At 40.6% G+C, this 16,983-nt stretch overlaps 2 protein-coding genes across 9 annotated transcripts in view; both read right to left on the reverse strand.

Moving 5' to 3' along the window:
* Positions 1 to 5,525, reverse strand: part of MCM9 (minichromosome maintenance 9 homologous recombination repair factor) — a 44,501-nt gene extending 38,976 nt beyond the window's left edge. Inside the window, exons 1-2 of the mRNA XM_032185580.1 lie at positions 5,216 to 5,525; positions 991 to 1,307 (exon numbers count right to left, since the gene is read on the reverse strand). Of these exons, the coding sequence (XP_032041471.1) occupies positions 991 to 1,307; positions 5,216 to 5,525 (627 nt within the window). The remainder of the gene's footprint in view (positions 1 to 990; positions 1,308 to 5,215) is intronic.
* A 3,858-nt stretch (positions 5,526 to 9,383) lies between these two features.
* Positions 9,384 to 16,983, reverse strand: part of FAM184A (family with sequence similarity 184 member A) — a 79,486-nt gene continuing 71,886 nt past the window's right edge. For 5 of the 8 annotated variants that reach the window (XM_032184222.1, XM_032184224.1, XM_032184221.1 and 2 more), the window contains 2 exons: positions 12,884 to 13,083; positions 9,384 to 11,172 (listed from right to left, as the gene is read on the reverse strand). In XM_032184222.1, the coding sequence (XP_032040113.1) occupies positions 11,091 to 11,172; positions 12,884 to 13,083 (282 nt within the window). In that variant the 3' untranslated portion in view covers positions 9,384 to 11,090. Of the gene's footprint in view, positions 11,173 to 12,883; positions 13,084 to 16,068; positions 16,147 to 16,983 lie in introns of all 8 variants that reach the window. The other 3 variants (XM_032184220.1, XM_032184218.1, XM_032184223.1) reach the window with 1 other exon arrangement.

A 16,983-nucleotide genomic window follows, 5' to 3' on the forward strand; every position in this document is an offset into this window, starting at 1 on the left:
GAATGTGTATTGACAAACGTGCTGCTGACTGTTGCAATTCTTTTTCTTTTCTCCAGGGCAAAGTCTATGCAATCTTGTCATGGTCTATTTCCAACCAGAAATCTTTCCATTTACAATTAAAGCTTGCTAGAGTTGTTAAAATATCCACTGCGCGAGAGCAAGAATCAGAAGTACCTTTTCACTCTGCAGCACGGGATCGTACATACTAGAACTCCAGATTTATTCATTCTCTAGTGGCTAGGAAGGTTAATTCACCCTTGTGTGTTATCTAAATGGCCACAGGCACTTCACATCACTGTCAGCACTGGCTGACATGCACAGTTACTTGCAGTGCTGAGTAGAAAACACAACTGAAAATCATTCTTGGTTTAACTCTATGGTGTTTAATAAGCCCAAGCTCCTTCCCCATCACAGGGATCTTTGTGCCACACAGTAAAACAAATGTAGCAGGAACTGTTGGAAATAATCATGCAACATAGGGCTTATTTACAAGAAATAGTTTGATTCCTTTACTTCTTTGTTATTCTGAACTTGGAGGTGCATAATTTCTGTTTAATAAATTCCAGTTTTCATGCACGTAGCTCACAGACTGGCACCACTACCTTCTTAACTTCTAAAATCCACCCCCTGAAACAACTGAAGAGGTCTTTAAAGGCTTTATGAAGAAGACACCGAATGTACAAACAAACAGAAACACTGGCTACAATGTACCCTACTTACTCTCAGTTTTCATACAGTGTAGTTTTCTTGTGCTTGTTTTGTCTCAGTTATGTGCTACTGTAAAAAGAGGCCCGATTGTTACTCCTTTTACACCTTAACTGGACTTGAGGCCTCACTGAGAGGCAAATGCGAATTCTGTGAGGAGCACATCTCCAGTAATTGCTGATGCAGCTGTTGACTGACTGAAGGAAGAAGACATTTGCAGATCCCATCTGCATCTAGACATCTACACCATAATGTCCTTCCCCCTTTTCTCCATCTTTTTTTTACCTGTTCCTGAATTTTGATTTCTTGGTAGTCTCTGCAGCTGGTGGGAGAAGAGGTTGTTCCAGAGAGGCAAGTGAACTTGGTGGAGTTGCAGCCTTCTTCATTCAGGCAGGCTGACGGCCGACAGAAGGCATAGTACTGCTCAAAGTCAGCCTTGACGACGAACACGTGCTTGCACTTATCGCAGATGTAACTCCGTTCAAACTCCAGGACCTTCACCAGACTGGTACGTATGACAGTGCCAGTAACAGACAAGAAGTGACCCACATCCCTGGCTTTAGGAATGTGCTCTCGGGTCAGCTCTGGGCAAACGGGCAAACCTGTTGAATGAGAATATGTGCAGCGTAAGACCAAGCATGTAAAACATATCCTTACAGTGCAGTTAAACAGCAAGACTTGAAACAGGCTGAGGGGTGTTCAGCCTGGAGAAGAGAAGGCTCCAGGGAGACCTTATAGCGACCTGCCAGTGCCTACAGGAAAGCTGGGGAGGGACTCCTTGTCAGGGAGTGTGGTGGCAGGACAAGGGACAAGGGCTTTAAACTGAAAGACGGGAGATTTAGATCAGATATAAGGAGGAAATCCTTCACTGTGAGGGTGGTGAGGCACTGGCTCAGGCTGCCCAGAGAAGCTGTGGATGCCCCATCCCTGGAGGTGTTCAGGGCCAGGCTGGATGGGCCTTGGGCAGCCTGGGCTGGTGGGAGGTGTCCCTGCCATGGCAGGGGAGTGGAGCTGGGTGGGCTTTAAGGCCCCTCCCAGCCTAAAGCATTCTGTGGTTCTATAAAAAAATGTCAGACCCATTAACAGTAACTACTGCTATTAATGTTTCGTAAATGTAATTTACCAATTCATCTGTTGCATCATAAATCTGATTCACTGGTCTCAGACAATGAAAAACACCAGATGCTGATCACGAGCAGTAAATCGAGCCAGTTTACTCTCCTGTTTTTGCCAAGAGTCATGAATAGTCATGAGCAGTTTCCATTCATGAAGAAAGATCCCGATGTTCATAGATCTAGTTATTAATTCAAATCATCATCTGGAAATGCCATTTATTCTCAGCTGGTTTGTCTGAATTACAGAACTTTAGCTATGCTACTTAATTGTGGTCCAGTGTTATTCCCAGGGTTAAACGAGCTTAATTCCCCACCCTGTGTGAATTCTCAAGTCTCAGCAAATGTTAAATTCATTGCCTGTGAGCACCGGACCTTAATTCCAGGTTGTGTGCCAGTAAACCTCAAGGACGATGCCAGAAAGAACATCGTGGGAAGAACACCACAAGAGCAAAATCCCTCATATGCCCAAATGAGCAGTGACAAGGCTGTTGTGGCACTTGCTCTCCTTCACCTCCACCCACCCCACGAGCCAGGTGCGTGCTGCACGGATCCCACCCCTGCCTTCACCTGTTCGGGCATCCCTCAGCACCGCAGCTGCTGGAAGCCCTGGGAAGATGAACCTAACTCAGTCCCCTACAGAGTCCTTATAAAAATAAGTGGCCTCCGGAATGCACAGCGGAGGACAGCATCAAAATACTGCCTCTCTGGAAGTTATTTCAGAGGAAAACGGAGAAGTTAACAAGTATTGACTTAAACTTACCTTCTCTTAAAACATTTTTTTTTATAGTTTTAGTTACAAAATAGAGTTAGGAAACGGAGGTGTAAGTAATAAATCTGTCAGATGTTTCTAAGGGGACCAAGGCTATTTGTGCATTTAGGTCAGATCTGCTCAGTAGCTTTGGCTGGTAAAAAATGACGAGGCATCATATGCTTATTTCAGTATTTTCAAAATCAAATCTTTCATTTCAGACATGCTGAAACATTCTGCTTTGATACATGTAAGAAAAAGGTTTGACTTTTTGCTTCTGTTTAAAGAAAATATTATGAAACACTACGCTCATTTTAAAAGAGTAACAGTAAAAAAAAGTAAAGTAGAAAGGAAGTAATTTGGAAAAGAAACGAACTATTACGTAGGACTAGAAACAAATTAATTTTCTGGTTGGCTGTAACAAAGCCATCTGTATCTTCTACCAAACCTGTCAAAAATCTTATTCTCCCCTGGGTTTGCATTTTTATTCAGCTTAGGCAAAAAACAAACAAACAGACAAACCCAATGCAGTATTTCCCAATTGTTTTGGTATCTTTTCCCAACTCAGTGTCTGTGCAGCTCAACAACCTTTGCAGAATACACCACATCTCACACTAGAGAGAGCTGCAGCACCGTTAGCAGATACAAGCTACCATCGGCTCCGTCAGTACCAAAGAGACGAGAGCCTGCACAGGGAAAACGAGAGGTCTGCACACTGATTGTATCAGACTGCCAAAGTTTTTATTTGAGAATGTGCCTCTCTGAGTAAGTACACATGTTACTAAATTAATAACAATGTGTAAAACTGAGCTACCAGCAGCAGCTGGGCCTATATCAATAACTGGTTCCGTGGTGCTCAGGCAAACAGTAAGGAAAAACCTTTTCATGGATTTCCAGGAAAAGGAGAGGTTGTGCCATCAAATAAGAACTCAGCATATACTTATGGGAAAATTTGGGCAGAAAAAAAAAAATCCCGCATATCATTTTGATTATTTTTATTTCTTCAGGAGTTGACCTTTTGGTGGTACAGAACATAAACCAGGTTATGTGGTTCCTTGGACCCAGCTGGACCACACGAGGATAACCCTCCTCTGCTCTTCATTTTCTCTCCAGTTTAGTGATGGAGTGCATTGTGAGACTGCTAATTAACTTCTTCCATTAATGATCAGTCAGATGTACCTTTACCATGTATTAAAATTATTTGATAAAATCTGGCTAATTTTGCCTGAGGTTGATTAGGGAATATTCAGACAAAACATCGCTGTGGGAAGACTCCAGCACCAGGCTGATACCAGGAGCAGGAATGTCTTTAAGATGCAGCTACTCACACAGCAAGCATCTGCCCATTGCTTTGCTCCTTCTGATGCCTCCTGGTAGCTTAGAGAACGATCACACTTGGAGTACAAATAACCCTACTCTCAGGCTGAAGCCCTGAATAACGTAAACGCAGAGCACTGTGAATGAAGTTTTAATTGCTCTGACTTTATCGGCACAGTGAGATGCACAAGGCTGCAAACTTCTGTACCACACACAAGCCGTCCTTGTATGCCACAAAGTCAGCAGTTACCTCCAGAGTCAGCATAGCAGGTAGCAAGCTGTTTGATGTTTTCCCTAAAAACCCAGACAGAATAGCATTATGAGAGCCACGGGGTAATTATATTTCTGCTGTATCTATTTTAATGTCAATATTTTAATGAAACGTATTGGGACAAAACAGATGTCTGTGTTAACAACTGTGATTCATCTCTGTTTAAGCTGCCAGAAGACTAAATGATCATAAATAAGCCACTCAAACATGGAGCAAAGGAGGGAAACACAGGTTGCCAGCTCTTGGCTTTGCACAGCAGACAGCTCCAAATGGTTACGACCAGAAATGCTCAGAGGAGACTGTGCCACCACCGAGCCGAGCTCTGTACAACTGGCATTTTAACCCCAGCACCTGTGCTCCACGCCTACCACACCTCCACGCCGCTAAGCACCTCCCAATAGTGAGGAGTAGTAGCGTAACCATTTTTTGTAGTTTTCTCTGCTTTTTTTGTAGTAAAAAAAGGACCAAAGCCATTACTGATGGCAGTTCCTGCTGATAACCCATTCCAGTTTTGTAACAGGCAACTTTATCACAACTAGTTCAGCAGAGATTTTAACCACATCGGACAAAACTATCACAAGACAACTCAAAATTTAGACTTTGTCTACCCTGGGAGGCAGCTGGAGCTAACGAATACGAGCTAATTTAGACTTTAAGGAAGTCAACTAGCAAGAAAAGCTAGGAGGTACAGATTTTCCTCTAAAACTTTTTTTTTTTTTGTGAGACCTTCTGGCTGACAAGAGAAATAACCCGAGGCCGAACGCCGGTTTGGGGAGCAGCTTTTCCCATGGAAAGATGCTGTGACAAGCCTGCAGCCACTGCACGCACCCCATCGGGGATGCCTGTAGCTTTTTTCTGGCCTGCCCTACAGACCTGTGTGCACCTGCAGCGTTTGGGTTCTTTGCTGGTTCCTGTTCAATAAACACCACTGACAGTGAAAGGGAGTGACCGGCCGCGCTCCCAGCCCTTCCCTTGACGTCCCGCTCGCTGCCACAGCACGAGGCAAGTCGGAAACGCCGCGGGAAGGCTCGGGGCTGCCTTCCCCGGTGCACCACTCACCCGAAATCCTGGCGTGGAGGTTGGTCTTCACGCACAGCCCCGGCGCGGGCTCGGCGGCCTGCAGGGCGGTGAGGGCCGCCCGGCGCAGGGCGCTGTCGAAGATGGGGAGCACGCGGGCGGGGAAGGCGTTGAAGTACTCGCCGATCTCCATGTTGGTCTCGAAGAGCGTCAAGGCGTCGACGACGACGGCGTAGTGCGCCTCGGCGTCGCGCTCCCTCAGGATGCCCAGCAGCTCGTGGCGGTGGTGCTGCAGCACGTAGGACTCGAACACCTGCCCGATGAACGCCACCTGCTCCGCGCCCAGCGCCATGCCCGGGCTGCGGCCGGGAACGTGGCGTCAGGATTTAAAAATAAAATATTAAAAATAAAATAAAATAAAATAAATTAGGATGGGGGGGGGGGGGGGGGGGGGGGAAGCGAGGAGCTGGGGCAAAACTTGGCAGCCGCGGGGGTGGGAGGCGAGTGGCAGCGGCACCTCCGCACCGCCGGGCGGGATGACCCCAGGCAGGCAGGCAGGCAGGCAGGCGGCCCCCCTGTCCGTCTGTTTGTTTGTTTGTTCTGTCTGTCTGTTCTTTCTTTCTTTCTTTCTGTCTGTCTGTCTGTCTGTCTGTCTGTCTGTCTGTCTGTCTGTCTGTCTGCCGGTCCGCCCGGTCCCAGATGGCGGCAGGCGCGCGCCAGTTTTGAACGCGGCGGCGCCGTGCGGGCAGCCGGGAGATGGCGGCGGGGCCGCCCCGCTCCGCTCCCGCTCCCGCTCCCGAGCCCGCCTGGGCCGCGCGGCCACCCCGATACCGACACCACCGGCACCGGCACCGGCACCGGCACCGGCACTGCCCCGCCGCCCCCCGCCGCCGCCGGCCGGGCCCAGCCCCGCTCCCTCACCCGGCAGGGGAAGCGGCGCCGTCCCCGCCCCCTGCAGGCCCGGCCGGGGCCATGGGGGTGCTCCCGCGCTGCCTCAGCGCCGCGCCGGGGCTGCCCCGCTGCTGGGGAGGCGCCGCCCCAAGACAAAAACTAAAGGAAAAAAAGCACAATGTTGGCTGCTCTGCTGTGAAGCGTGTGTCTGGCTGGCTGGCTGGCTGTGGGCTGGGGGGCTCTGGAGCTTTGGCTTTAGCCCCAAATGTACGGTGTATTGCTTTGAAGGGTTTAGCATCGGAATGTGGGCTTTTTCCTCACACCCAGCGGCATCTTCTCTTTGAAGTATTTCATCTTTTAAAGTCATTTCTGCTTTAAAATTGAGTTCCAGGTGCAAGGAGTGCCCAGCAGCCTGCCCGGCCCTTTTGCTGCCATCCAGCCCGGCTGCGCTCTGCTGCGGCTCCGGCCCCCCCGAGCCCTGCAGCCGGGGCCTGCCCTCTGCGCTGCTGCACCCAGCCTGCCCGCTGCGTGACAGGGATTTGCTTCCTGTAGCCACTTGAGTCTGTGCTATCACAGAAAAAAACTTCAATCTCCCTTCAAGGTGTCTGAAGTTAAAAAAAAATTTTTACTGAGCTCCTCACTCTCAGGACCTCCCGCTGTTGGCTTGTATTAACGGTGTCACTGATACACAGACGAAGCAGAAATGACTGCCCGTGTAAGATCTTAGCCAGAAAGGGCAGCATACCATGGCCAAGGTATCAGAAACGTACGGATAGTTCAGTAATAATATCTTGTCACACTAAAACACAGAGCTTATGGAGGGGAAAATCAACACTTTGCAAACAAAAAGATCTTTTGTTTTCAAATTATGATATATGGCTTTGATATGTGAAATAAGTTATCTACCTGCCTTAATTAAACTAATATAATTTGAATGTCTGATGTGTTTGTTTGTTTGTTTCCCAGTTGAAATAATACAGTGATTATAGTAGATAGGAAAGTTACAGTGCTCCACCTCTCTTAACCCTCTTCACAACCTTGCCATCCATGATATCATATGAGGAAAGGTTGCTCAGCAGAAAAGGAGAGTGTCTTGGCATGCTTGGGCAAAAGCATCTCAGTGGGACACAACTCCAATTACCTGTCCTGTGTTGTTTGGAAATACAAACTTTAAAGTGTTTGTAGATGTTGCCTAAATCCTAAGGATCAGGATGTTTCCTAACCTGAAGGAAATGTGTTTACAACATAAGCCTAGGACTGCTACAGGTACCTGTAAAGACAAAACGTTCTAACCCTTATGTGTGCCTCCAGAGGCAAAAGTCTTGTCCCTTTATAAAATAGTCTTCTATCCATTCAATTGGTTAGCATGGCTGCAAAAGCACTCCTGAGATCTGCAGCTAATATGTAAATTGTTCACTGAAAATTCAAAACTATTTCTGGCAATGATTCTAGGTGCGGTGTCAGGCCGACCCTGCCTCCACAGTGTGCTTCCAGTTTGTGCTGCTGTCTTGCAAGGTACCCGAACCAGGCTGCTCCTTTTAGGGACGAGACAGATATTTGCACACGTTTGTTGGATCAGCACAGTTACCTGGTTGCACAGCAGAGCTGTAATCTTTGTGATGTCCTGCAGGTGTCCCCCTGTGCTTCCTCAATCCTGGCGTTTTATACCCTATGCAACCGGAGCAAAAGGAGGGAAAAGGATGCAGCGGCCAGCAACTGGAGGAGCTAACTACAACTACCTGAAGTGCATGTGTGTGAAGGTTGCAATCGGGCATAGATTTCTCTATGTAATTATGCCTGGAAGTTTTTCCAGGGAATGTATAGATAAATAGAACTGACACAGCGCTCAACTCCAGAAGGTAGCTAAACAGTACAAGAAATTAGAGATTCACTTTCACTGTAGTAAAAATTGGTCTATCGTTTGCCTAAGAAGAGTAGTAACAGTTCTGCATTGAATTACATTGAACAGACCAGGAAAAAGGCAACATGGTTCCTGTAAGAGGAAAGTTAGTGTCTTTCAAAGCTCTTGTTTTTGCAAACACTATTAAAAAAAAAAAAAAAAAAAAAAAAAAAAAAAAAAAAAAGGCTAAGGTCCCTCACAACTAAATTGGAGACACATAAATTGGTTATTGCTCTACACTTTTTGTACAATCAAAAGAGGTAAGTGGGCCGATTCACCCCTGAAGCTGCCTGTTGACTGCAGAGGAGGTTAAAGATTTTTTTTAAGCTAGGTGACTCAGTCAGCTTCATTTTAAGGGAAGTAAATTACAGCAAAGGAGGAAGACTGGGGGTCTAATTTTCTCAGTGAAGAGTCATTACAATTTATCTGTGAATACCACTGAGATCAAGTAACAATATTCACATGTATCTTAAAATAAGGGGTTGCTCTGACACACTGAACATATCTGGTTTCTAATGTTATAAGGGAATCCTGTTATTCTTTAGGAATTGTGTCCTATAGTTTTTAACAGAGTTTCAGAGCAAGAATAAAACTGGAGAAAAAGTGAATGACCATTAGTCAAAAGCTGATATTGGGATTCTCTAGCCATGGTTACTAGAATATTGTGTTTGTTAACAATTTAGTGAAAAGAAAGGACACCCAGGTGCCATTTTTTTCAGCTGCCAAACCAGAATGGCAAGTGCTGCAGATACAGCTCCTGAGAGCCTAAAGTTTTTTTCTGGCATTTTAAATAACATGATGCAATTTCATATTAATTCTGCACCTCCTCACCTTGCAGTTGTCTGTTGAATAAGTACGAAGGCTTAGGGAAAAAAAAAAACACCCAAGAGCTGAGATTGTGTATGTGAGCAGAGCCATCGCAGACTGCAGAACTGGGTACCAGATACTGCAAAGATCAAGAAAACAATGGTATTGTGATAATGCCAGTTCCTGTATTAATCCAAAATGCCAGACTTTTGGGGAATATATATTACAGTGCTCTCAATGCCATTTGGTAGAAACTCACCTTTTTCCTATTCTCTTTAGTGTTTTTTTTTTTTTTTTTTTTTTTTTTTTTTTTTTTTTTTAAGAGACTGATTTGATAGTGGAACAGCTGCTGCTGACTTTGGCAGACATGGTAACTTCTTAACTTTCTTCTCCCTGTAAAAGACAAATCCCTGTGCTAGTAAAAAAAAAAAAACCAAGCCTTTCCTGAAGTCTAAAAATATGACCAGGTGAAGTGAATGCAGACATTATCACCCAATTATTGTTCACAGCTATCAATTTCATACATAAAAATTTACACATGAAGTGGAGGATGGCAGACAAAGCCCCTTATATACTTTGCAAAGCATGCAAGAAAAAATACGCAACACTCACTTCAGAACGTTATAACAAAATGAGCTAGTGTATTTTATTTCGGGTAAGAGCCAAGAAATCTGACATTTTGCCCAATATGGCTTTCTTCTAAAATTAAAAAGTTGCATATACCTACAGTTGAGTCCACCAGCTACAGAAAGTTTGCTGTATGCATCTTTAATCCACAGCAGCATCACCAGAATACAGCTTTCAGTGGAGTTTTCAAGCAAAATTATAAGAAGATTTAAAATGTTCATTTAGAATATTTTATATTGTTTATATGAAAACATACAAATTTTTTCATTTATACATATACTACATATAAAACTCATTGTAATTAGCAAGTATCTTCATCTGGGTATTTACCTTTGTGCATACAAGGAAAAAAAATATGTAGTTAGGGCTTCAGATGAATATTAAAGTTCAAGACCTTTGTATATGCTAACTAAAACCTTGTTCAAACAACTCAAACAGATTTTCCTGCTTTTAAAAGATAAGAGATTCAGCTTAAAAATACATTCATAAAACAAAGAGACAATTTTCTCCCTGAGACTACCAGTGTGAATTACTTTGTGGTAATCTTTGAATGAAAAAATACAAAAGAGACAATGGGCTTTTTCAATATACTGCAGCAAATTTCTGGAACAACACTGGCATCATAAAAGGTGTAGATTGGAGAATCATGCTCACTAGCTGAAAAAACATGTTCATAGATTAGTTTTAAGACAAGAAAACCCTTTAATATAGACAATTGAAGGTAATTAAGTTCTCAAGATCTATATGTGTAATACGTAGAACTGGGAAAAAGTTGTTTTTTTTTGTTTTTTTTTTTTTTTTTGTAGGCTTTTTTTTTTTTTCAGACATGATTTTTATCCAAAGCAGGACTTCATGCTCAAAATGTAGATTCTTGATTTATGCAGAGATACTTAGTACATAGTATTCTAAAGGTTTCAAGCATTTGTTTTTGTTAGTATTAATAAAATAAATACATAATCTGTGAATCCAGTTTCTGCTTAAACTCAATGATAAAGTTATAAAGTTTTAGATTATAACTAGAGGGCAAAGTCTCAGAAGCAGAAGTTAAGAAGTCAAAACCCCTGCCCCAATGAACAGTATCTGTTTTGTTTTTATGGTCTTGTCAAAATCACTCTGCTCTGAAGGCTAGCAGCTACACTGATTTTGATTTATTTCACATTCTTCCTTTGAAATGTTAGAAAAAAGGCTTTTAAATGTTAGAAAGAGGAGAGTTTTTAAAATGCTAACATAATAGAATTGGGATGGATTAAACATACCTTGCCCAAATTGGAGAGAGAGTGAGATATATATATTTTTTCCTTTTACAATTTAAATTGTATTTATAACAACCATGCGATTTTTTCTAGGGGGGGAAAGCCTTACCTGAAATCAAAGAAAACATTTATAGGAAAAAGGGGGAAAGCATTATGTTTGTTCTACCAAAATTTATTATGTTGTACTTACAAAGTTTAAAGGTTCTTCCATTTTAAATAAAAATAATAGTTATAATTACACACATCATATAGTACCATGTCAAGTGATTCCAACAAATATCACATGAAATACAGTGCATTTTCAAATCAGAAAGACAAATACTTTCTCATTCACAGTGTTTGACAAATTACAGGAAAGCTTGTTCACATGAGGGTTTACTTAAGGTCATGCTCTGATAAACAGTCCACGTCACGCTGTGCCACAAGAACAAATCATCTCTCAGAATGTGAAGTATCGGGCAAACCACTCCTGGCGTTGTGGATCTGGTGAAGCCACTGGTGAAGCATCAGTCTGAGGAGGGCTAAATTCATAGAAAGAAAAAAAATAATTAACCCACAACTAAACAGAGTACCAAAGTTAGGAGGAAAAAAAAAAAAAAAAAAACCAAAAAAAAAAAAAACACAAAATATAGCCTGGTTTTCCTTGGATTAATCATCAGTGTGCCTCTGGATATGATTTAATGTCTCCCTACAGAATCTGTGATCATCCACTCCATTGGAGAGCATCAGCAGCACAGACAAGTCAGTTCAGCAGCCACATTACAGGGTGGGCAAATAATACTTTGGGAAATGGAATTTAAAATCTCATAAACAGACGTGTTTTCAGAAGAATAAAAAGGGTTTTCTTGGAAAAGTGTGACTGTACAAGGTCCTCTTTTAGCATCCTTTTCCTGTGGCAAAGTTAATTTTCAGAAATATGATGCAAGCATCATATTCATAGACATGTGCTCACAGAGACTGGTTGGCAACTGAACAAAAAATACAGACTGTTTTAATACTTTACACTGATCACAAGTATCACTTGCATTGTTGTTCATGCACACATTTAATATTTGATAATATGCTGGGAAAAACAAGATTTGATTCTCCTTTGAACCATTAAAATCCTTATTAAACAATCAAGAGCAAAATTAATTTGATTTAGATCTAATTATACAATTAAGCTCCTTTATCAATAAAAATCCATAATAAAAAATCCCTACTGTATTACTGGATAATACAAAGCACAAAACATTTTGGAATGGAAACTCCAGCATCACAGTCCACGAGTTCATGCACATGCATATTATAGATACCTGACCACAGTCATGCACATGACATGCACAGGAAAAAGTAAACTTACTTAACTTTTTTAAAGATTGTTTTCTTGCCATAAACTGTTTTTACTTATCTATTTTATATTCTATTATTTGTTTCCTTTTATAATAAGTAATTGCTAGGTATGTGGCCTTTCACGTTAAACCAAAAGAAAGCATCAACAGGCAGGTGCGAATTGGTAATTCTGTAAATCACTTTAAGCTGCCAACTTGGAGGCAAAAGATCAGTACCTATTAAACACAGGATACAGCACTTCTTCAGTGCCTTTAATATGTGTAGCCACATAAAGCAAAACAATTAAAATGCTACCTCTAAGAAACCATTTTAAAGTTAATAATTTACTGTATAAATTTATGAATTACTTTAGACTTCAATGCTGATTTTAACTACCAGAAGCTCGGCATTAAGCACCCAAGCGTGTACGTTTCCTGTTTTGGTAGTAAAATCACCTATGAAACAGTTTGATATTGGTGGGGAAAGGGGAAACACAAAACATTCATGTAGCACAGAGAAGAGTTTTCTTACATAAAACCATCATCACGCAATACTGAATAAAAGAAATTCTGTGCTGGTATCACTTCCTAAATGACAACCAGCAAATAACACAAACATTTAGAACAATTGTTCATATATGTAAACAATTGGAAGCACATGATTCTGTTAAGGTATCTAGAGAGGTTTTCAAAGTTCAGGGTTTAGGAAAAAGTGAGAGAATACTTCATGTTTCAACAACGTCTACAATAAAAAGGAATACTATAAAGAGGTTACAAATATTATGTAAAAATTGAAAATTCATAATAGCACTTGTACCTCTGAAAGGTTCGTAAAGCAAGTGGGATTCGGCTCAGTACAAAAGCAAAATTTTCCTGAGTTAAGAAAAGAAAAAGAAAAAAAGATTGGTGAGGCAGTGCTCACCTCAAAAACGTCTTGGGCTCTTTGGGTGGTATTGGCTGTGGCAGTGGTTTGCTGCTGTTGAACTCAATATCGTGGATGGGTGAGTTGGGAATGGGGTCCAGGCGGTTAGGATGTCCATTGCCCACTCCGCTAGATTCCAGAGCACTTAGATTGGGGACACTCACAAACCTGTTTGTTGATTTATCATTCTTCTTCTTTTGCTGCATTAAAAATAACAAATGTAAGGAAGGTGCCAGGACAGATGAGGAGACTTGCAAATTTAGGATTTTATTTATTTATTTATTTATTTATTTATTTTTTTTTTTTTTTTTTTTTTTTTTTTTTTGTGGTGTTATTTTTCTGGGGGTAAGAGGCAGGATAGGAAGGAGAGCAATTGGAATGGACTGGATTTTTTTTTTCTAATAGTAGTTTTACTGTTTACTTTGACCAGAACTGACCACCACAAATTTCACACGTTTCTAATCAAGTTGATTAAGTTATTAAGACTTAGTGTAATACTCAACAAGTACATGATTTTTAAATATCTTTCAGTATAACATGTTGCTCTATTCTAAAACACTTAAGATAGCAAGTTTTCCACCAAGGTTTTCTTAAACCTTTCATCTTTACTTAATTCTTAGTATTAGTGAAACAGCTCTCCTGCCAAATATTATTACAGCAAATTTCAGTGACGAAAAAAGTACATCTCTGCAACAGGGTTCACCGTATTACCGAGGCGCATTTTTGGTCAGTAAAACTTGGAACCTAGAAAAGCAGCTACATTTCTTTAAATGCAGTTATGCCCTTACAGTAAGCATTATAGCAATCCTGCTGAAGATGAAAATAATACTGTGTGAGAGTTCAGATGCTCAAAAAAAAGCCAGGCTGGTAAAGCTGCTACAGCTAACACTTCTAAACACCAGATGGCGCAAGTGAACCTTCTTCCTTTCTTAATACTGCTGATAGTATTCAGGGGACACAAAATACTGAAGAACTTTATTTCGATTTCACTGTTTTACTCTCCATAACACATCATACAAAGGAATGAGTATTTATCCTCATACATTTTCATGCAGAAAAATGCTTCAAATAGTTCTCTAGGTCTTCAAAAATTACTGTGACAATGCCATGTGTGTTTTCTGACTTCTATTCAATATTCCATGTCAACAACAAAATTATTAAGAAAACACCCTATTTACAAAAATAAGATTAATCTATTCTCGTGAATTATCTATTAATTGAGTACATAATAAAAACTTTCAAAAGAAGAGCTGCTCTATTCATGGGTGGCCTACAGTTCAAATGGAGACAGTCTTGCTATTTGTTTGTTTGTACTCTTCTGTTTAGCTCCCTGCTATCTGATTTCACTACTTGACCTCTTCAAAGTTGAAAGGTGCAAATACTGCTCTGTAGGCCAGTGGTGCATGTGCTTGTCAAACTAAGAATGAAATATAATATATTGAACAGAAAGCTATACTAGAAAAAAAAAAAAAGTTTTTTGTTTTGTTTTGTTTTTAAATCACAGAATCACACAGAATTTCTAGGTTGGAAGAGACCTCAAGATCATTGAGTCCAACCTCTGACCTAACGCTAGCAGTCCCCACTAAACCATATCCCTAAGCTCTACATCTAAACGTAGAGGAAGGCCATCACAGAGGAAGGCCATTAGCTGTAAAAGATTAAACTAAAATCATCCTGAACACTGTACTTCCTCAGGCTGAATGGAAAAATAGTTTGCTAAAAGTAACCAAATGTATGTAGAACACACCTGCAAAGTAATGCACACTGTAATTAAAACTGTGTATAGCACACACTGTAGTTAAATCTGCACTTCATAATGGGCTCATTTCTGGACAGTGTATTTATCTATATAAATACTTTGAAAATACTGTAGTTTGTATCTTATTTTCTATAAAACTCTACACTTCTGAAGCTGTCAAATCTAGAGAATCTAAATTGTGTGTATTGTTGCTATGGAATTTATGCAAAGTATTACAAAACTGCAGATCTACCAATGAAAGACTAAACAGATCCACTGCATAAACTTGAAAAAAGCTCTAATAAATACTGCAATGGTTGTAATTTTGTATTAATATGCAAAGCATATAGTAACTCATAAATTCTGTCATTTTATTATTTCAAAGATAATGAAATTTTCAGTTTGTAATTCATTCTCCAATAACACAGCATGTGCTTTGATAAAGTAACATGTTCCACAATTCATGAAATGAGAGATCAAAATGTTCTGGAATATAAGACTGTTTCAAAGTCTTATGGATTTTAAGAGCTAGAAACATATGATAAAAGTATATGAATTTTCTCTATGAAAATCTGATGTTGAAGTACTTTTCCCAAACAATTCAGACTTCACACAAAACACAAACTTATATACTCAAGGGTTAAATTTCACATCTTTAAAATGAAGTGGTTCAGACAAACTTCCAAAATTTTCAAACAACCTTTCACACAAAGACAAAGCATTCAGATCAGTTTGGGCCTAGCAGAGACAACACCAGGACTGTTAAGTTCCTTTATGCAGACATTCATATGAGTTAGGTACCAGCAGGTAAGCTTGTCAGAGCTGCTGGACTCCTGAAAAATGTCGGAGAGTGTCGACAATTTGTTGAGTTTGTGGAGAACTGAGAAATACTCTGATCTGATGTGAAACCATAAGATTAGCTAAATAACACAGCCTGATCTCTTAAATGACAGAGACAGACCTTCTTTTACACAGTGACATCCTATTCGTTCTGCCCAACCTGCTTCCTTGATAACCAAACAACTCGATCTTAGGTAAAATTATTCCAATGTCAAAGAACCCTGAATTGTGCAAGAACTACTTTGCTTTATTTGGTATATCTTTATTTTTTCCCATACTGTCTGTACTTGTGGCAATCTGAGTTTCTACATATAATCTTCATAACTGACATGGTTGTGAACAACATAGCCTAGAGAACTTCAGAGAGTGATTCTGCACACCCTATATAGAGTAGATACCTACTCTATGCTCAAGTCTGTTGCAAGCTTCATTAATGAGATATCCCTTGGCTCTAACAGGAATTTAGACGCACAGTGCACATGTAGATACTAGCATGCAGACATATAAATTAAGGCATCAATACGGAACTGAATCTCAACTGAAATTTTTTTGTTACCCATTTCCTGAACGCATAAAGGATGTTTCGACTCCAACTGTTCTCTGATACCTGCGTGAGCTTGTTTAGCTCCAAAGTGGACCTCACAGCTGGGAAAAGTCCCTTCCCTTTCCATGCAGGTGAAATAACCTATGGATTATTACAAGGAAGAAGGAAATGTCAGAGGACTCATTCTTACTGCTAAAGTGATGGAAAGAGACAGAATGAAGGTACCCAACTGCAGACTATTCTTCATGTAGGAATGTTGCTGGCTTTTTAAGTGACAGGGAGGCTACTACGCCTGTTTGTACAGTAGCCTCCATTGGTTGCTGTTCACCAGGATGGAGAGAATTGGAAAAGGCTGCTACTGAAGTGTTTTTGCTCATATAGGATGCAACAGTAACTCAGAAGGTTGGAGGCTGACTTCTATCTCCTACTGCCCTTACACTCCATACCCAGTTTGTCACTCCAATTCTCCATTATTAGTCTGTCTTTTTCTACTCAGACTCATTTTGTGCTCTCCTCATACTTTTCTTCTTCCTCTTTTCACCCCTATTCCTTTTCTTTAGTGTCCCTGCTCCGTCTGTGTTTCTAGTGGTCTTATATCCTGAGCACCATCTGCAAAATAAATTTGTCCTTGCATTTTCCATAATAACCAATAAAAATCATTTGAAAATAAAGCTGATTGAGGATGTTACCATTCTCTATTATATATATGCTATATATTATATATATGAGGACGTTACTATTCTCTATTATATATATTATATAGTGACATATATATGTCACTATTCTCTATTATATGTATGTCCTCTGTAGGGTCACTTTTCTGTTTTGACTTCAGAGTTTTGTGAGAAGGAACTGTGTTTTATGTTATATATACATGTACATAAGAAACAAATATGTACACAAAAATCAGGAGAGACAAATGGAAACATGATGTTCCTTGTTTTAAACATATCACTCAGTAAAAAAAAAGTGATATAT

Source organism: Aythya fuligula, chromosome 3 (genome assembly GCF_009819795.1).
Source record: "Aythya fuligula isolate bAytFul2 chromosome 3, bAytFul2.pri, whole genome shotgun sequence".
Lineage (NCBI taxonomy): Eukaryota > Metazoa > Chordata > Aves > Anseriformes > Anatidae > Aythya > Aythya fuligula.